The sequence below is a fragment of the Amblyomma mixtum genome, chromosome 2 (genome assembly GCF_055824585.1).
Source record: "Amblyomma mixtum isolate Tamu chromosome 2, ASM5582458v1, whole genome shotgun sequence".
Taxonomy (NCBI): domain Eukaryota; kingdom Metazoa; phylum Arthropoda; class Arachnida; order Ixodida; family Ixodidae; genus Amblyomma; species Amblyomma mixtum.
The window spans coordinates 255367617-255389354 of NC_143013.1; the positions used below are offsets into that span (position 1 = coordinate 255367617).

Sequence of the window (21738 nt, forward strand, 5' to 3'; positions counted from 1 at the left end):
ACGACATAAACTGACAGTCACGTGCTTGCTCGCGACTGAACGACTGAACTGCGGGTAGTGAGTGTAGGGAGTGAGTTATTTGTTGTTCGGGCTTGGGGAGCGGTAGAGCGAAGGGGGAGTTGGAGGGGGACAAAGGCAGCAAAGGCCTGTGTCCTCTTTTCTGTCTAGCTGTAGAGTAGGCGTGCGCTCTGCTCCGCGCCTACCGCGCTGGCCGTGAGCGCATTCACTTTTGTAGCAGACGACGCTGCCAGGCTATGACGTCACTCAGTCTGCTTCAAAATGGCCGTCGCTGCCAGGGGGAGGGGCTTAGAGCCGACAAGTAGTATAGTCGGATACAACTTAAGTCTGCAGTGAAGCTCCGTCCATATTCAGCCTTCGCGCACAGAATTCCTCCACGACAAAAAAGTAGTCCGCTGCTTAAACGCTTCTTGTTACGTTAACAAGGAGCTTATGACAAGAAAAAAAATTATGAGCTCTAGAATTTTTATTCACAAATTTTTTGATATAGTCAAACATTAAAAAGCTTATTTCGTTTACAGTTGCGATTGGCCAGAGGAGTAATACAAGACGCCGCGGACCACGGCCCAGTGTTAGCAACTGCTGTTTTTTTTAAGTTGTATCCTACTATAGTAGTATTGGTTTTTACTTTGCATTGAATATGGAAGGTAAAATAATACCCCTGCCACACTGCAAATTTAATGTCATTCTCATCGAATGACATTTGTTCGACTTAATGTCATTTTTTCTGCGCGCTGCTACACGGCAAAAACTAATGTCATTTGTAAATGATGGCGATTGCGATGGAAAGAGAGTACAGCATACAAAAATTTCGATGTATGCTTCAATACTTTGCAAAAAGTACTGCTTTGCTAATGGAAACCGATTTTAAAATCTTCATCCTAATTTCAATAACGTGTTGATCACTGCTATCCACCACTAGTCCAAGCCAAGCCAAACCTCAGCCAGCGGCGGCAGGCAAATGGCGGATGTCATTTTGTGAAATGCTCTCTATGGTGAAGTTAGACAGTATTAGATGTGCGTCCGCAAAAGCTTTGCGCATGCTACGGGCGCACCTTGCGCGCACTGCCGCCCGTCGTCACCACAGTTTTAGTTGGGAGCACGGTGGTTGGGAATGACTAGCGTAGCGCGAGAAGCATAACATACTGTGGCGCCATCTAGATGACAGCAAGTCAAACCTCCTGAACTGAGTGCCGAAGAAACGTTTTTCTTTTATTAACGGTAGTAATGAATGCATTCGAAGCCTTTGTTTTGTTTTTAATGTAAATCAATTGGATGGAATGAAAATGTCGATTCTAGTGCAAAGTTGGAGAAGTACTTCGCTCGGGGTTGTTGCTATGACCACAGTGTACGCCTTACATAGTTAAGCCTAGCATCAAGAAATTCTGAAATTTATCTCAAAAGCGACTAATATTTCAAACCTATATTGTTACGGAGGGATGAGAATGCACAAAGCGACGCAGTATTCGGTCCGAAGCGGGCGAGCTGGGCGTCGCCGTGTTGTGAATGTTATCCACGCAAGGCTGGTAGCGAGAGTGTGTTTTATTTTTTTCCAATTCTATTTGGCATTTTTATATACATAAATGAACGACCGCACAATCATACGGACGCGGAAATATTACAATGCTTGTGACGTTTTTGTAATCATGTTTTTCGGTGTATATTCTCACCAAGCCTCTGGTGTCGAGGGAACACATTAGCTCGGAGATCGCTGGCGAATGAGTTCTGTTAACTCATTCGGTACCTAATGTCGTTTTCATCGAATGACATTATATTTTCACGTGTGGCAGCAAACTAATATCATTTTGAACGAACGTCATTCGATGGGAATGACATTAAATTTGCCGTGTGGCAGGGGTATAAGGCTATGAGAGACGCCGTAGTGGAGGGCTCCAGAAATTTCGACCACCTGGGGTTCTTTAACGTGCACTGACATCGCACAGTACACGGGCCTCTAGAAATTCTCCTCCAAAGAAATTCAACCGCCGCGGCCGGGATCGAACCCGCGTCTTTCGGATTCAGGGCAATTTTAGGATTCAGGGCCCAACTATCTACCCAGGACACACTCTTGCAGCTTAACAAGGACATAATTGAAGCTGACGAGGGAACAGGAACGAAAGCAATATTAGGTTTAGACTTTATTAAAGCTTTCGACTACGTCACCCACAAAAGCCACTTTGACAAACTTGTCAGAAATCAACCCCTGAGAAAAAACGCTCAACTACATACAATCCTTCCTCACAAACAGAACAGCAGTGATAACGGTCGGAACAATAGAGTATGCCCCAATCCCCCTAGGGACCAAAGGAACACCACAGGGCTCCTTCCTGTCCCCTTTCCTTTTTAACCTCTCCCTCATCAAAATCAAAATTACCCCCAAATTCGCACAAATACCAGACCTACATCACACGTTCTACACAGATGACATCACGCTTTGGGTAACCAAAGAAGGCTACATAGAAGACACTCCAAGAAGCAATGGACATCATTTAGGCATGCGCATAGGAATCCGGCCTCACTTGTTCAGAGCAAAAATCTATTCGTGATACGACATAAACAAAGAGGCTATGACTTCCCCCGCCGCACATAAACTTCTATGGCAATGGACGATCCGTCAAAGAGGTACAAACAATGAGAATACTAGGGTTGTATTTACAAATAGACAGAATAATGACACACTCACTAAGCTAAAATGCACGGTAGAAGCCAAGGCGCGATTAACCCGCCGCATAGATAATCGATGAGAAGGAGTGAGGGAGAGAGATTTATGGCGACTAGTGCAGGCCTTTGCGCTGAGCATGATACTCTATGCCACCCCTTATCTCAAATTTTTGAAAGCAGAAAAGGACAAATTGCGTAGCATGATACAGAACGCCCAGAAAGCCTCTTTAGGGCTCCCGCTAAATGCCTCAACCGAAGGGCTTATGAGGTTAGGAATACACAACACCTACAATTAACTGAATGAAGCTCATTTATTGGCTCAAACGGCGAGATCAGCCAATTCCAGAACTGGCAGGAGTATTCTTACCAGGCTTGTAATTAGCTTTCAACCTACGAATCAAGGATCTAAAGTAGACTTGCCCCGCGGCTATAGAGCAGCCCTACTAATAAAACCACTCCCCAAAAACATGCATCCTTTACACCATGAGGGTAGAAGACAAGCACGAGCCAAAGCCCTACATAACAAACACGGACAGTGCGCCGGAACAATATATGTAGATTCGGCAGAATACAAACATACGAATGCCTTTGCAATTGTGGCTGTGAAGGAGAATGGCGACCTCGTCGTCTCGGCAACAATCAAAACGGAATCCTCTGAAACGACAGAGGAGGCAGCTATAGCCCTCGCCCTGGCGCATACCCAAGACAGCATCATTCTCACAGACTCCAAAATAGCTATCAATAATTTCGCAAAAGCGCGAATTACAAACACCTCCCTTATAACACTTAACGCCACCAAATTCTCGCCAAATTATTCCGAACTGATATGAGCCCCAGCCCATTCGGGGAATCCGGGGAACGAGGCAGCCCACAATAAAGCCCCAGGTTTCGTCGACCGGGCAGTGGATGAGTCTAGCGCCCTGAATTTTACGAAAGACTCCATGATCACATATCATGATCTAACCAATCATCTTAAACTAGAGAGGAGAGCTTTCCCCCCTCCGGACAAAAGACTGACTTAAGAACAAGAGGCTACGTGGCGTCGTCTACAGACGAGATCGATGCGCACTCCATCACTCCTCGCGCACATTTATCCTGATCTATACAACCCGAACTGCAAACACTGCGGCCAACGAGCCAACTATGATAATATCCTATGGGATTGCAAAATAGAGCCACCTCCGGATGATCTAGTTACCGCTCCATCTCTCGAGCGGTGGGAGACCGTGCTGGCTAGCTCAGACCCCAGAACGCATGTTCTGGTGGTCGAGTGGGCTGACAAAGTCGGCGCTGGAGAACATAACAGGCAGCCTTCCTCCTTATGTGTTAAACTGCTAGCCTCTCACGCTGTAGCACATGTCGCAGCTACGCACAGAGTGCGTCACAGATCTCTGGCGCACGCTCTAGTTTGCGTGACTGCACAAAGAGGTCACCACGAGTCAATGCGCTCACAAAATCGAGCTCATTTGCCAACGTTTTCCCTTAAGCATCAAGCGTTGATTGCCCGTGATTTTTTTTTTCTTTTCCGTTTATGCACTGTATCAATGGTATTCTCCAGATTCCTTGCAAAAGACCCACAAACGGCAATGTCCACATTCACTGATGGCACTAGAATTCCGAGCGAAAGGCCCCACGCTTTTGGTAACTACAGTTTCGCCTCAAGGCAGAAGTAAATGAAACAGTAATTAATGTGTTTTCTTCTGATTTAGTGTCCAGGAAAAGAAACACAAATATCGAGCACGCACAAGGGACACAGAACACATGCATTAAAGACTATTCAGCGAACGCACATGAGGAAAGGGAGTGCAGAAAAAAAGCAAGAAATGCATTCACTGCTGCAATGTCGAGCAGTAGGAGCTATGTACACATGGCAAGACGACTATCATGACAAGTCGAAACAGGGATCGTTGGCCGCACGCGCCGCAGCTTTAGAGACTGTGTTTTCGATGTCATTTCAAACAAGGCTGCTAGGCTTTGCAAGACCGATGAAGGACCTCCGGGAGCAGCCAAAGCAGGGCCGGTCATCGAGAAAAACGCCGCTTCCTAGGCGCCGCCGCTTTTTTTCTTTCCCGAGCTTAGCCGTAACCGGATGGCGCTGACGAAGCCATGTAACCTGCTTCAGGCCCCATCGCGTCTCCATGTAGTGTGCATGAAGCACCTGCAGGAGAGGCAGTTCGGCCTGCATGAACCTGTGAAGCGAAAAATACATACGTATTAGAAGAAACGCACATTCTGATTTTCTGGCAAGAAATAAAGAAAGAAAAAAAGAAAGGAAGAGGAAGAAAGAAAGAAAGGACAGAAAGAAAGAAGGAAAGAGAGAGAGAAAGAAAGAAAGGAAGAAAAAAAGGAAAGAAAGGAAGAAAGAAGGAAAGAAAGGAAGAAAGCAGGAAAGAAAGGAAGAAAGAAAGAAAGAAGGAAAGAAAGAAAGAAAGAAGGAAAGAAAGAAAGAAAGAAAGAAAGAAAGGAAGAAGGAAAGAAAGAAAGAAAGAAAGAAGGAAGGAAGGAAAGAAAGAAAGAAAGAAGTGTATGATGGTCAATACACTGTAGCGCAGCAAAAGACGACACAAGAGACGAACACGAGCGCTTGTGTCTCTTGTGTCCTCTCGTCTCTTTTGCTGCGTCGTCTTTTGCTGCGCTACAGTGTATCTGGAACTATGTACCAACAAGCCCAAAAAGCCACTCTGCGTGAGCTCATTACACCTAACTCGCATTCACGTCTGTGATGATGAGTGACAGTTGGCATCAGTGTGAGTGAGCGTGAGTGTATGTGAGTGGTCAGTAGGTGTGACAGCGAAGTTGTCCGCGTGTTTCCCGACGACGGCGTAAACAAGAGGAGCAGCGGGAAAGAAAAGACGCTTCATTCATCAACGCAGACGGGTATGACGAGGCGTGCGATAAGCAGCGGCGCAGGAGACGTGCGCAATGGTTGGTTGGCTTCACAAGCATGCCGCTGCGCTCCGTCACGGACAGTATGCGGTTAGTGTTCTATGTTGTTTACAGCTGAGGGGAGCGAATATTTACTGCCGAGGGCGCTCGAGGGTGAGGCAACATGTGGGTGTGTTTGGAGTACCAGAGTAGAGGAATCAACGGGCGCAGCGGCGGCAACCTTTTGTTCCTGTTCCCTTTGCTATAGTTTAGCGTTGACATGGGCGCAGACCCTTCGCGGGTGTTATGAGCGGCAATGAATCTGTCAGGCCCTTTGACCAATCTCCTCGCTGCCGCTGCTAGAAGGATGGGTGTCACTTGTCGCGCCTTCTACGCGGCTCGCGCCCATATTACTAGTTCCAATGCTTGCTGCTGAGACAACGACTGTCCGCTTATCAGCATTAATTAGCGTAAAGCGGCACCCATCGCTGCCGTGGACGCTTAGGATTTTTTTTATGTCCCGGTATGTGCAGGGTGGAGTACTGCACTGTCTCTACTTATACCGGGTGTCCAGGCTAACTTTAGCCAAGGGTTAAAAAATAAGATATTCGAGGCAGTCCAGTGAAAGCACTTACATACACCTACCAACCGGCTTGCGCATCTTAGGCAATTTTTTGTTTTGCAAATAATAAATTACCAATTGAGATAACTTTTCTAAATGCGTAAATATTGACAATAGACAGCAGATGTGAATAGCAAAGTTGGAGAGCACCTTCAGAAACACCCATTCCATTTATTTGCGACAAAGAAAGCCTCGCGTGTCTCTTTTTTTCCGAGCTCCAAAGGAAGCACGCGAAATACAAAAAAAAATAAAATCACGTGACTAGCGCATTCGCGCGCCACGATTGTGCTGCTCTCAACCTTGGCTTGAGTGAGAAAAATCAGCTGCTGGCAAGGCAGCTCTCCCGTCCTTTCTTGCTATCGCACCCCTCTATACTTCTCCTCACTATCGTCTCCCTTCCCCTTTCATTTTCGCCGGCTGCAGTTCGGGTGTTTAAGATATTAGATAGCAATTGACGCGACCAACAACACTCTTTTGCTTCATCTTTTTTATTTTTTTTTTAAATAAAGCACCATTGTGAGCTTTTCGCATGGGAAAAGGAACGACGAAAGGATAGCTGGGGGGAGCGAGTGCCGAGGCAGCGAAAAAAAAAAAAAACTGCCGCCTTCTTGACTCACACGCAGCTGGACCCAAAAGCGCAGTCTGTGACGTCGTTGGCGAGTGTTGCGTAGGCCTCCCTGTCAAAAGGCTGATCCCCCAGAGGTGCCGCTAGCTCGCCGAGAGTGCGTCCCGCCGCCAAGGGGAAGCTCAGAAGCCACCACCGGGTCACAGACCCTGTGATCTGGCCAAGCGGTGACCTGACGGTGCCAGTCGTCAGTGACGCGGAACAAAAGGGAGTCAGCAGTGACGAGCGCGGCAGCGGAGAAAGGCATTTCTGTCCGGCCATGGGACGCTCATTCCGTAGGGCCACAAAGATGAAAGGGAGGGGGGGGGGGGGGGACGAAGGGGTTGGAAGGGGCGGGGCTCCGTCGGTCCTCGGCGTCGAGTGCAACAGTCGCGCATACCTGCTCTGGCTAGGGGAAGCCAAGTCCAAGGGGCGATTGTAAAGCGATTTGCAATGGTCATCCACTGCATCCCTTTTACGCGAGGCAAAACTGTCAGTGGTTTTCCTTTCCCTGGAGGTAAGATCTTTTCAAAGAGTCTCGATTTCCCACACCTCTAAAAATATTCATAGTCCCCACGTGCGTCCACGGTGTTCATGCATACTTCAGACGTTATCCCTCATCGCAAAGTAGCCATTTCGTAGTCATTTTTAATCTAGACACTCGTCGTCTCATCAGCAAGCGTAGGAGCACACATGTGCAACATAAGTTGGGGCCAAGGCAGATCCGCGTCATGCTACGCTAGGGGAGGGGACCCGAGCAAAGGCCGTCTTGCCCACGAGAATCGTTTTCTCCGTGTACCTCCGCCCCCCCCCCACCCCCCCCCCCCACCTCCCTTTATTAGCCATCAGAGAACCGGCTGCCGTTTCCAGTTTGCCACATAGTTCCTCCCCCGTCGGCTGGGTCATCGGCGGTCGCCGTAGAGAAAATATTTAGTTTTGCTGTAGCTATGAGGCAGACCCGCAAAATTTAAATAAGGAGAAAAGAGCTAACCATGTTTGCAGCCAGCTGGGGTCGAGAGCACTTCAGGGCGAGGCGTATGTCCAGCGCTCGATCCCAGGCACCGACTACACTTCGGTGAGCGCAGGCACAGACAAACTCACAGAGCAGCTGTTCTTTTCCATAGTGTGCTCATTTCCAAGCAGATCGAGGGGACAGGTCACGGGCGTGTTTATTAAGTTTACTAAGTCCGAGTGCGCAGGCACCGTAGGAAAACACATATCCGCTGCTTATACCGCTGGTGCACGTAGCCTGCTGCCATCGCTTGCTTGAGGTTTGCCCACTAAGCGATGAAGCGAATGACGACGGTCCTCCCCGCGCCGCCTCGCACTCTTTTTCGCGCACACAGAGCCACTGTCAAATCTCACACCCTCCACTCTCAGCAAACAAGGAGGAAAGAAAACTATCTAGAAGGATGTGCCGTCTATACGCAAACATGCTCTGCAAACTTCATGGCGAGTGAAACTGTGGAATGGGCATGTGAGTATTCGAGTGCGAGGGGACGTTAGTGTTTTTGATGTGAGTGGATCTGAGTCATGAGCGAGTGTACTTAAGGTGTCGAGGTACGATGATAGAAGACGATATATGAATAAAGGAAACGTGCGAATATATGTAGTACATGCAAGCATAAAACTAATCACTTACTTGAAGAAGGAAGCGACGTCCACCTCGCTGGTCACCGCCTCCGTGAGTACGCAGAGATGTTTCAGAGTGGAAATGGTTGCGAGGCCCTGCGCGGATGCGTTGTGCTGCGGCTGCAAGCCGCGGGTCTCAATCGTCAGGAAGCTGAGCCTCGTGTTGGCTCGCAGTAGTCGGGTCAGGGTAGCGTAGAGGTCGGCAGTGTCTGTCGCCTCTTCCTCGAGGCTGTACAGACTTAACCGCAGGTCGGTGACGCGGCACTCTCGCAGGAAATCCAGCGATGTCAACTTAGCCGCGTCATCCAGACTCAGCCGCCAAAGCTTGGTCGTCCTCTGCATCTCCTCGAAGCCCGCTTCGCTGAAACGAAGAGGCGTCTTGCAGAATTCACACGTACATTCCCCTATTACGTCACGCTCCGCCCGGACTTCCAGCTGCATTAGGCTTCTGCATCCACGCGCCAGAAAGGTGAGGGCGTCGGCCTGGTTGACCCCGCAGGGAGTGAGCGCCAGCGCCCGTAGATGATGCAGAGTGGAGCCCACGATCGCGGACCCATCGCTGCCGTGATCGAAGTGGAACGACGTCATGTTCAACTCTGTGAGGCTGGACACGCAACTCTTGAAGAAAAGCTGTATTGCTTCGATGTGGTAGCTGCTGGCATATGCAGTTCCTGGCAAGTTGTCTCCACGAGGGGCTTTTAGGACTAGGCACAGGGACGAGACATCCGTCCAGCAATCGGGCTTCGAGACGACCTTGGGAAGGCGGCGAAGCTTTATATGGTCGATGGCTTCCATGGCCCCGATTACTTGTCCGACTCCTCTAAGCTGCTCGCTCTGCAGTCCGTCCTCGAAAATTACCAAATTACTCCTAAGTACCGGCTTCAGCTGATAGCTTAGGCTGCAGAGCATAATGTCTTCGGCTTTAACCGGGGGCAGCGGAATATGCCAGGGCCATTTTTCTTCTCCAGGGAAGAAGGCGCATTCGCTGGTGAACTTCACTGTTTCCAAACTCGGCAGGAGACGAGCAAAGTACGTGCACATGTCGATTATCTGTGCGTATGCTGTGGCTTTGCGGATGCAGTGGACGTGCAAGTTTCGCATCTGATGGCATAGCTGCAGGATCTCAGTTAAACGACTGAAATTCTCTATCTTAGGCTCCAGCTCCACGTACATGCTCTCCAGTTGTGTACACAACGGCTGGAAGTCGTGGTCCACCCGCCACTCGTAGAACCTGCCATCGTGGAGAGACCATTCAAGCCGCCGCACTTGAGGCAATTTGATAGCTAGCAGGGTAAATAGATACAAAGGATGAATTACGCAGTTGACACAGCACAGTTCTTTCAGATTTCTGCAGCTGGAAATGCAGTTTATCAGCACTGCTGACGGAACCGCAATGCAGTTTTGGAAGTCCAGCTTCTTCACGCGGTTGGAAATTTTTGCTGCGAGGAAGTCTTTTATGGTGCGCTCATCTGTGTCGGGCGTAAATCTGAGTGCTCGAACAACGCTTTCCTGGAAGGTGATGTATTCAAGACTGGGAAAAGCTTCTGTGAATGCTACCAGAGACCCTCCGTCCAGAAATGAAAATATGCGCTCCCATGCTAAAACTGGCAGCTTGACGATGTCGAAAGCCGGCAGCATGTTGAAGAGTCAGTGGGAACGAATCTATAGTCTCGGGCCAACGCGATAAACACGACCGGAGCCTCCGCAACCAAAAGCGGGCAGCAGAACGTCAAATAACGACGAGGATACTACTCACTGCATTCCTGACGGGTCTTGAAAAATCAAGGCACGAAACGAACGGGGAGATTTCAGAGGCCGAACTGCTGGTGCGAGAGGCGAAGAACCCCTCCTGAGGGCGGCAACAGAGACGCTCTGAGAGGACAGGAAAAGAGCCTAGAGAAAGGGAGAGGACGGTTCGACGAAAGGTTTCAAAGCTGCGCTGAGAGGCACTCTCAAGCGTGACTCACCACGTCACCCTTCTTAACACGTGCGGGCATGGGCGTCCGGAGGGGGGGGGCAAGGGGGGGCGGTTGCACCCCCCTGGAAAATCACTCACTCGAACCGTGAGTGATGGCCGCACGCCAGGGGCGGTGGTGCGCTCAGTCAAAGGGTAAAAGCAGCCCCGCATGGTCACATCTGCGAAATGCCGCGTCCGGGCGTGCGTCGTTCCGCCGTTTTCAAACCACGCCATCGTTAGCTCTACTGAAGGGCGACCTGTTCCAGACATACAGCGGCACCGGCGAGCATGTGTTTCGAGCCGCCTTGAGATGGGTGTCTGTTTCTTTGATCTCTAGAGAGATAGCGACACGGAGGCAGACAGTGCACGGGGCATCTTGTTTTCGCCTATCGTTACGCTGGTCACCGATGAATTCTTAAGGAGGGAAGGACAAATCAGCCGTGTCCACCCCCGCTTTGTCGGGCTGCTCAGGGGCAAGTGGGCGATGAGTTGGCGCCGCCGCCGCTCGCTGTCTCCTCCGATCCACGGGTAGCGCAGTTCGGTAGAAGCGCCGCTTTCAGAATCTCCGGCAAAGGGGATTAGCTGCTTTTGTTCACGGCGACGCAGTCTCCCGAGGCGCCCCCACACCAGCGTTCTTTGCGTCTTCTGCGAAAACCAGCGCCTTTGGTCAACGCAGCCCGATGGCGCCTGCCTGGCTCGCCTGTCACCTCTGGCTGGGCCTCAAATCACAACAGCGCCCATGTACTGTGCGTGTCAGTGCATGGTAAAGAGACCCAGGTGGTCGACATTACCCGGAACTCTGTACTACTCCATCCCTCATAGCCTGAGTCGTTTTGGGGCTCTGAACCCCATAAAAACACAAAAACAAATTTTCCGACCGGAGTGGCGAGTGTCCCTTCCCCTCGGAAGTTGCGCGGCGTTCCTTTCACCCCCAAAGTGCGCATTCGGGGATATTGCGGCAAGTAAGCCCTCGCACGTGTGCGCGCCTCTGTGTTTGTGCTTGGGTGTTTTTAGTGGCCGGTTGTCAGCGAAGCTGAGAACAACCAAGACAGCGGACGAGAAAACGACGAGCGGCGAGCAGTGTGTGTGGGGTTGCTCGACTGTGCGGATGCGCAAGCAAGATGGAGCGAGGTGTATGAAGCTGCGAGCGTGCATTTATCTTGTAAATAAGTTTTCGTTGTATATATAGTCATCTTTTGTTTTCAACGTACGCGTTCAACAGTTTTTCCAATCAATGTGTATGATGAGTGTGCACCGAGAGCGTGTAATGAAGCACAGAAGTGAATTTATCACACGTGTAATTACGCAATTCGCCCAGAAAAATCCGAGGCGCCTACAGTTGCTGTTCAAGGAAGACTGACTGAGTGACTGTAGTTGCGTGTTTGCGAACATATTGTGCTGTGTGCTGGTCATAAATCCGGGTGAGTCGAGAACCCGTATGCAGGAAGACTGAGCACTCTTCTCCACGAAGTGATATAGCATCTTTTTGCATTTTTTATTAATTTTAGTTGTTTCTTCGTTGATAAACTCCAATGTACCTCTCCTAGCCGCGCTTTAATTTGCTGTTTGTAATTTTTCTTTCATGTGTGCATTTTGTTTAATTTTTATTTATATATAAATAAATAAACTTACTCCGCAAATAGCGCCTTTTTGCTACGAACATACCCCCCCCCCCCCCCCCCCCCCCCCCCGGGGCACCAACGGGCCCCCCCCCTGCAAAAAATTCTGCGGACGCCCTTGCGTGCGGGGGTGCGTGTTGGCTGGGGAAACTAGAAGAAACATACAGGGCACACACGTCAACACACTAACAACTGATAGCTTACTGATACTGATAGATAACTTGCAGAATAACGAGCGCCCTCTACAATTTTCCAACCAAAAACCCTCGTACGCCGACCGCAATCTCGCATTCTTCTTCGAAAAGGGAGAGGAGATACGTCCCTTTATCTGCATGGGAGGGAAATTTTTGAAAGGACACAAAAATTCAGGGGGCACTTTGACTGTCTAAAGTGGGTAGAGGCGGAAGCGTTTTCCGCACCACCTTCGCTGTTTCTGTGGCACTGGTGGCGTCACATATAATTACTAAGTGATGGCAAATCACTAATTAATGGTTAATTACTGATTAATGCCTGACTACTAATTAACTGCTAATTAATGACGCTTAAGCTTCGCCTTCAGGAGTGGAACGCGACAGCGCGTTGTAGCACTGCCAGGAAGTCCACGGAACACCATCCGTTCGGCGCGATGCCTTGCCCTTTGAACGCAACGCTTTTTGAGGAAAGGAAAGGACAACTTGCAAAAGTGCGGGAAAGCTGACTTACAGGAAGATGTTTTCCAACCAAGAACCCTCGTTCACAGACACGTTTTTGCTTCCTGCAATGCTTGATGAAGGGTTTAGCGCGAGGGGAGATGAGTCAGCAGCCCTGCACTGTGCCCTTCTTCGAAAAGGTGTGCGGGGCGCCCCACAAATCTGCGTGAACGTGAAGCCCCGCCAGCTTTCGAGGTAGAATGTAAAGGGAAGCTGTGCAAAGGTTACAATGATGCATTCCCTTGACGACTGCCTGTCTCGACCCGCACCTGTCGTTCGCGCCTCGGCTCTATTGTGTCCTTTCAACAATTTCCCTCCCATACAGATAAAGGGACGGCTCTCCTCTCCCTTTTCGAAGAAGAAAGAGAGATTGCCGTCTGCCTACGAGGGTTCTTGGTTGGAAAATTGTAGAGGGCGCTCGTTTTTCTGCAAGTCATCTCGGTGGACACCTGCACCGCACCGTAGAGGAAGGGAGGAAGTGGGAGTGAAAGAATATAGATAGAGGAGCCGTAATGAAGAAAATGAAAATTGTATTTGAGGAAAGGAAATTACGCAGTAACTGTCTCACATATATCGGTGGACACCCGTCAAAATTCAGGGGGGCACTTTTTTGACCTAAAGTGTGGTCACTGATGTGTGGTTAAGATGTTAAGCTTCGCCCCTAAGAGTGGAACGCGACAGCGTCTTGCAACGCTACCAAGGAGTCCATAGAACGCCATCGCCCATTCGGTTCTACGCCTCGCTCGTCGGTAAATTGGTTTTTGAGGAAAGGAAACGTATCTGTCTCTCATTTGTCGGTGGACACCTAAACCCCGCCGGAAGGGAATGGAGGAGGATGAGAGTGAGTGAAGACACGGTATTCACTAGACGCGCCTTTGTTCATTCCAAACCATCGAGCTGGCATGGGGGAGTGGATAGCATGCTCGTCTCTCACGCCGAAGACCGGGGTTCGATTCCTGAGCTCGACCAATTTCTTAATCGGTTTTATTTATTTATATGGCCTGACTAGTAAAGCTAATAAGGCTAATTGGGTAATTAAGCAATTAACTAAGCTCAGTCCCGCTTACTTGGAGCATCACTATACGATCCCTTCAATTGGTTGCATGGTTACTAGCCAAAGTGCAATTGGCCCCATTTGAAATTCGCGCACTGTGACGTCACGACCGTTTCCACCAATTGAAAAGCGTGACATTTTCTGTCGACAACTGCTCCTTACAACGATGAGACATTAAAGGCTTCCGCCTTAATAGAGTCAAGGCGCGAACGACAGGAGCGGGTCGAGACAGGTACTCGTCAAGGGAATGCATCATTGTAACCTTTGCACAACTTTCCTTTGCACTCTACCTCGGAAGCTGGCAATGTCCGCCGGCGCTTCAGGTTCACGCAGATTTGGGGGCAGTCACCCCTCACCTTTTCGAAGAAGGACACAGTGCAGGGCTGCTGACTCATCTCCCCTCGCGCTAAACCCTTCATGCAGCATTGCAGGAAGCGAAAACGTGTCTGTGAACGAGGGTTTTTGGTTTGAAATCATCTTCCTGTAAGTCAGCTTTGCCGCAATTTTGTAAGTTGTCCATTAGCTTTAAGCGATAACATATTCAGAAATATTATAAATTGATCAACTCCACAAAATAAATAAATTAAAAATCCCCTGTGCCCCTTGGTTTCTGTGGCTGTTGGCTTCTCTCATATTTATAACGAGCCCCTCATTCCCCTTTCCTTGTCTCCATATAGAGCATAGACTGGCATGCATCGTGATGGCACATGATGAAAGCAGAGCGAAAGACCAAGACAACAGGGAGAAGTATGAAGAGAAGTATATATATATATATATATATATATATATATATATATATATATATATATATATATATATATATATATATATATAACAAGATTTAATTCATGACGTTTCGGCTGGAGGGCCAGCCTTTTTCGAGTGTACTGCGGCATTCGAAACACGCAGCTTTTAAAGCCCGTGTGAGGTACAGGCTTAGCGTGAAGCACAAATGCAAACAATGGGGAGGGGGAGAAAGGCTTAAAAAGAAGGGAAAAGGAAAAAAAAATCGGTGACAACTTCAAAAGGGGCGATCTCCTAACGCGGATGCAGGTGTTCGGAGGGAAGGACAGGAAAATAAAGGGGGGGGGGGAGGAAAATTCCTTTTCCCGCCACCTCATGGCTTTCTTAGAAAAAAGAAGGGAGTGCCGCTCGAGATGTCGCCCATTAACGCATTTCGGTGACAAGCGTGAAGAGCTTCAACCCTGCGCAAGCAATGAGCAAGTAACTTTTTAAGAGAAACTAATAGGGATGGGGTAAGCAGAAATGCCAAACCGAAACACCTCAGAAAAAAGAAAAGAAAAAACGCTATTGCACAAGTCTGCAAAGTCCCACTGAGGGAAGGCTTGTGTCAGCACAACAGGGTACAAAATAAGACATCCGCAAGTATCACAAGTTTCAAATCAATCCCTACACAAGCGCTCCAACAAGAGGCAAGGTTAAGAACCAGTCCAACACCAGAAACGAACTGCAGTAAGACAAATGGAACTGCACGAAATACCTTTTGGACGCGGAAGAGGTGAGCTAAACACGCATAGAGGATGAAGAAACAACTGAATAGAAGTGAAAAAATAAAAAAGTAAGAATGACTGCAGGTGAGTATACAGACAAATAAGTAAACATGGATAGGAAGCAGCAGAAAAGGGGGAGATGGGAGCTGAGATGGGCGACAAAATGCGTGACCCTGAAGCTACCTTCGGGGAAGAATGCGGCGAGGTGTCGTCGCTCCTCCTGGCCAGGAGTGCAGAGGGGCAAAGAATGCCGACTCAACTGCAAAGGAAGTAGTAGGGAAAAAAAAAACAGAAAACGGAATTAGTGTTTTTTTCTTTGTATTAGGCGACATTTTTCCCGTCGCTTGTTTCGTTGTTTACCTCCACCTTCGTCGATCGAACTACCATCTCGAGTAAACAAGGTGGTGGTAGTGGTTTATTTTAAAAAAAAAGATAAATAAATAAATAAATAAAAAGTGAAGCAAAAGAGTGTTGCCGGCCGCGGCAATTGCTATCTAATATCTTAAGCACCCGAGCTGCAGCCGGCGGAAATAAAAGGGAAAGGGAGAGGATAGTGAGGAGAAGTATAGACGGGAGCGACAGCAAGAAAGGATAGGGGAGAGCTTTGTACACTATTTACAAAATACAAAAGTAATCAAGTTCGCGCCGCTCGCGCGCTAATGTCCAAACATTGTCCGAAAATAAGTGCGCGCGAGCGACCACTGCGCACAATCACAAAAGATGTAAACACAATGTACATAGCCGCGCGCACATATAGCGTCCTGTCACGGACTAACCGCGCGCGCGACACACTGCACTAGCGGCCGGGGTGGGGCGCCCGGCCGCGTATACCGTCCGAGGTAGCACCAACGGAGCGTTCCTGTCACGCGTGCACTACCTGGCGAAGAGCAAGCGGGAAGTCAAGCCTGCCTGCTCGATGAACACACAGAGGCTCACCATTGTTCTGTCGCGGGTGCGCGCACTGCCGCGCGGCCACAGGAGCGCTTCGAGACTGTCCGGGATGATTCCCAGCGCCCTGTAGGCCGCGAGCATCTCGCGACGCGGCACTGCAGAAGCGGTACAGCGAAGGAGCATGTGCTCCAATGTTTCCACTGCGCCGCAGTCAGCGCACGCGTCGCTCGACGAAAGTCCGTGGCGCACCCGTCTTACCCCGGGCCACACGCAGCCGACGCGCACTCGGATGATCATCGCCCGCTGGAGGCGCGACAGTGAGCGCGCGCCGACGAGAGAAATGCGCTCTCCTCGCGCGATGCGAGGGTCCGGGTGTTGCTGACGGAGGTGGTCGTGGATCACCGCACGCACGTCTTCCAGGGCGAGCGGTTCGTCGCTGGGAGGAAGCTGATGTGCGGCGGTGGCGAGCTCGTCGGCTTGCTCGTTGCCGCGGATGCCGCAGTGACCGGGCACCCACTGCACGCGAATACTGCATCTGCGCTCCGCGAGGCGCTCAATGCGCTCGCGTAACGCGCACAGCAACGGGGTGCCACGGCCGGGAGTCTGCAGGCGGCTGAGGGCGGCACGGGAATCACACAGCAGAGCACACCTGGGTGGCGGCGGAGTAAAGGTGAGCACCAGGTCCAAGCCCAGGCGAAGACCCAGTAGCTCCGCCGTGGTCGAAGAGCCCAGGTAAACCACTCTTTGCTGGCGGTGCAGCTGCAGGGCGGGGATGGTGGCCGCTGCAGCGAGCGAGCAGTTTTCGCTCACCACGGAGCCGTCAGTGAACACAAGCAGATGGTCGCGCAGTTGCTCGTAGATGACGGCTCCGGCTAGCTGCTGCACCGCACATAGTGGTGTGCTGCGTTTTCCCGCGATGCCGACGATCTCTCGCTGTACCTCCGTCGTGAGGGTCCAGGGGGAGCAGAGGCCGTAGGGGGGCGTGGCGCGCGTCAGCTGGTCATATTCCTGCAGTGCCGCGCCCATTCTTGAGCGCGGGTATTGACGAAGGCGCTGCAGGAGTTCCCCGCCGTCCGGAGCGCGGTGAAGGCGGTCGATGTGGTGCAGCGAGCGCTGCGTGGCCTGTAGCTGCAGCGGCCACGCGCCCGCCTCGGCCAGTGTGGCCTCGCATTGCGAGTTGCCGGGTAGGCCGAGGCAGGTCCGCAGCGCTTTGCCATGCTGCACCTCCAGTGCCTTCCATGATGGTTTGCGCACCGTGACGAGGGGCAGCGCGTAGAGTATCGCCCCTAAGGCTGCGGCGTTGTAGAGGCGCAGCGCAGCCTGCTGAGAAATCCCCTGGCCCCGGGCGGTGAGCTTGTGCACGGCGGCTGTAGTCCTCTTCATCTGCTGGCAGGCCCTGGTCGCCGCGGGGCGAAAGGAGAGGCGCTGGTCGATATCCAGGCCGAGGTACCGCACGGAGCTCTTCCACGGCAGCGGCGTCCCAGCCAACGTCAGCGGCGCCAGGCGGGCGCATCTGCGAGCTCCGCAGGCCATGGCTGCAGACTTCTGCGCGCAAAGCGCCAGACCGAGGCCCCGCAACCGGTCGCCGATAGCGTCAAGGGAACCCTGGAGGCAGTCTCTCACGCGGGAAGCCTCGCCCGGAGGTCCCTAGCACCACAGAGCGATGTCGTCCGCGTATATGGAGATGTACACGCGGTGCCGGTTGCCTGTGGGCAGACAGCCCGGCACCGCCGACATCGCCACATTGAACAGGAACGGGGACAACACCGACCCCTGCGGCACGCCTAGATCCACCGGGCGGGGCTGAGAGAGAGCCGCTCCCACGCGCACGCGAATAGTGCGAGCGTTAAGGAACCCCTGCACATAACGCAACAGACGACCGGCCACGCCCGCCTCTTCCAGCCTCGCGAGAATTACCGCACGGTGGACGTTGTCAAACGCACTCGAGACGTCGAGCAGCAAGAGCAGTGCTACCTGCCGCGCCGCCACGGCGTGCTCGAGTGCGGAGACAACGTCCGCGATTGAATCTGCCGCGCAGCGCATCCCGCGAAACCCTGTCTGACGCTCGTCGAACAAGTCCGCCTCCGCGGCCCGCGCATGCAGGCGTTGGAGCGCCATATGCTCCATCAGCTTGCACGCCGCCGACGTCAGCGCCACTGGACGGTATCCGCTGAGCTCCGTGGGTGGGCGGCCTGGCTTCGGTATCGGGCAGACGACCGCTGTGCGCCACTCCTCAGGTAGCACCCCGCGTTCCCACACCAGGTTGAGCTGCCGCAGGAGGACTTGACGTTGCTCCGCGTCCAGGTTGCGCAGCATCTGGTAGGTAACCCCGTCCGGCCCGGGCGCTGAGCGGCGGGTGCAGTGGCGCAGCGCGTCGTTCAGTTCCGCCGCAGTGAAGAGCGCGTTGCACGGGCCGTCATCCGGGGCGGGGGAAGAGGCACTGGCGTCGAAACTGGGGCCCGATGTCGTCACTGCACTGCTCGCGGGGCACTGTGGTGCGAATCGGTCAGCGAACTGCTCAGCCAGCTGTTGGTTTGTTTGGCCGCTCGAGATGGCGAGAGCGGCCAGTGGCTGAGGGTTCGCCTGAGGTGTAGTGATGCGCCGCAGTGTGGTGAAGAGCCGTCGCGAGCTGCGATCCTTCTCCATCGTGTTGCAGAGAGAAGCCCACTGCCGTCGATATAGCTTGTTGGAGTGACGTCTTGCCGCTGCGTCTAGCCGATTGTAGACCGTCCAGTCTTCTGGCTTGTCCGTCCGTCGCGCCCTGCGCTCCGCCTTGTCCCTTTTGTCGCGCAGATCGAGCAGCTTATTGTCGGGTGTTGGCTGACCTGCCCGCACCTCTGCGCGACGCGTGGCTGCGAGGGCGCTCCGGACAAGACTGGTGAAGTAATCGGCGCCGGACGCAGCGGCGGCGTCCACCTCTTGGCGGAAGCGGCCCCAATTCACGATAGCGTACGTACGCATGGGGCGCGCCTCTTTAGCAGTGGGCTCTATGGTGATGGAGAAGTGATCCGAGCCCCAGAGGGATGGTGCACGACGCCAGGTCGCCTCGATGCCGCTGGACGCGAACGCAACGTCGATGCAGGAGCCTGACGATCCACGCCGTCGGAAGGTGGGCTGGCCAGTGTTGAGGGGAGTGAGTCCCAGCTGCGTTGCTGTGTCATGCAGGTCGTCGCCGCGCCGGTCGTTGCGCGCACTGCCCCACGCACAATGATGGGCATTGAAGTCACCAACTATGAGCTGGCGCGGGGCACAACACGACGACACAGCACGAAAACACAGCGCGTTCCACGCCACAGCTGGGCGCACATAAACACTGGCCACTGATGTGTCAACACCCCCGACGCGCACTGTCACTGCCACGCACTCCTGAACGTCACTCGTCGCCGCCGCCGTGCCGACGAGCGCGTGCTGGACGTCGCGCCGCACATAGATGGAGGCCCGCGATTTTCCGGGTCGATGGGCTGGGTCGCCGCAAGGGATTGATGCACATGACCCCTCCTCACACTTCGTTGGTGAATGGTAGCCGATGTAGCCGGGCAGCCGCCTTTGGGGCTCCCCATCCCGCAGCCGGACGTAAGTTTCCTGCAGCGCGATCACCTCTGGTTGTTCGGATGTTATGCGTGAGCGGAGCTCAGCGTATCGCGCTGCAAGGGAGCGGACCTTCCATTGCAGGACTGTGGGAATGCGGGGTGCTGCCCGGCGACTAGCCATGTTGTTGGCTGTTTAGTGCAGGAGGGCCTGTCGCTTCCTCACAGATGCGGCGACCCTCGGAGCCCTCTGGCAGGAGCACGCTTAGTGCTCGCAGCGCGGCCTGCAGGCGCTCGATTAAGGCATCGCGTGCGTCCAGAGGGGAACCACCGGAGGTAGTGGGTGCGGGCCTCACTGGTGCGGTGCGGGAACCGGCCGGCTGCTTGGGATGCTGCCACCGCTGCTTCTGAGGCCGGAGCTGCTGAGAAGGCTGTTGCTGCTGCTTGCTGTGGCCCACAACCTGCGCATAGCTGCGCTTGCTTGGTTGCTGCTGTGCAGCCTGCGGCGCCGTTTCTTCACGTACAACCGCGCGCACGGCCCGTCGTGAGAGAGGCACCTCTGACGAAGCCAAAATCGTGGCGACATGCCTCTCTCGTTGCCAGCGGGGGCATGAAGGGTCCGTGGCAGGGTGTCGGCCGCCGCAGTTTGAGCAGCGCGATTTTCCGCTGGTGCACGCCCCAGTTTCGTGTGGTCCACCGCAGCGGGCACAGCGGGCAGCAGCTCTGCAGGCCTCGGTGGTATGGCCCAGGCTGGAACAGCGGGAACACTGCAGTGGGCGCGGGCGGCAGGGCCGGACAGCGAGGCGCCGCCTGTAAATGAACACATACGGTGGCGGGATCGGCGCCGCAAATCGGAGAAGCAGCGTGCTTCCCGACAGCGACGCCGACGTCACTGCCACCGCCGATTCCACGGCGGCAAGCAGCTGGTCCGCTGAGCGGCGCGCGTCCACGCCGAACACGAGCCCACTGGACTGGTTGCGAGGAGCTGGCTCCCTGGCGCACACAGCCAGGCCACGGATGACAGTCGTGGCCAGAAGCGAGCCGAAGGTAGCTGCGCAGCCGGTGTCCACCGCCACCACATTCCTCCGCGTATTAACGCGAACCGCCAGCACGCCTGGGCGCGGGCCCAGCTCCTCAGCAATCTCCCAGCCCTGTTCCCTGCTTATGGCCACGCCGCGTTCCGCTGGCCGGAACAGGACTGTCCAGTGGAGCTCCTCATGGACCGCCACAGCAGCAGCAGCTCTCTGCAGGGCAGCCTTACGCCTTCGCTGTGCTCGGGTTGAAGCCTGGCGCCAGGGGAGCAGGCCGGCGGCCTCCAGGGAGCATGAGGATGCCGGGGGGGCGTGGCACTCGTTGCTGTCAGGCACGCTGGCAGCGTGCGCCGCGCTCCGTCTGAGAGCCGCAGCTGCGGCCTCTTGGTCACGTGCCGGGTTTGCTGGCTTCTGCCGCGCCGCGTCAGCCGATGTCGTCACCGGCCGCTGGTCCCTCAGGGTGGGGGCTTGCGTTCCGGCGAGAGCAGGGGGAAAGCAGCTAGTACTGGCAGACACGCTGTTGTCCGCTGTCACCTCCCTGGCTCTTTGTCCTGTGATCGCTCCCTCTGGACGCGGAGGGGGAGGTGAGACAGGTGCAGTGAGCTGCAGCGCTTCGCGCTTGGCAGCAGATTCCTCGCCCCCGCTGCCTTTGTTCCCCTCCTCAGACTGGGTGGAACGGCGCCGCTTGCGATGGGTGCTTTGATCCATGGCGTCGTCCCCCTCTGGCTCTTCTACGGCTGCTACCACCGCTGCCGGAATTTGGCCGTCGCCGTAGGGTGGCTGCTGGACCGGGCTGGCAATGGCGGCTTCCACGTGTTCGTCCGCGCGCGCCGCCATCGCAGCAGCACGTGGCGGAAGGGCCAAGGTGCGTAACGTTGCCTTCGCCGTCTCCGGAGTCAGGGCAGCGCGCTGTGTTGCGCGTTGCACGCACTCTATCCATCTCTCTAGCAGCGGAGATGAATCGATAGACCGGTCGCGGCGTGCGCTCTGCGAACGAGGTCCGTCCGGCACAGTCCTAGGCTTGCGCATTCCGCGGCCGCGGGCCTCCTGGTGGGGC

General features: G+C 53.5%; 1 protein-coding gene across 1 annotated transcript; it reads right to left on the reverse strand.

The window, feature by feature from the left end:
• Positions 1 to 8408: 8408 nt before the first annotated feature.
• Positions 8409 to 9443, reverse strand: LOC149363611 (uncharacterized). Its single transcript, XM_089568576.1, has one exon. The coding sequence runs from the start codon at positions 9441 to 9443 to the stop codon at positions 8409 to 8411; it is 1035 nt and encodes a 344-aa protein (XP_089424702.1).
• Between the last annotated feature and the right edge of the window lie 12295 nt (positions 9444 to 21738).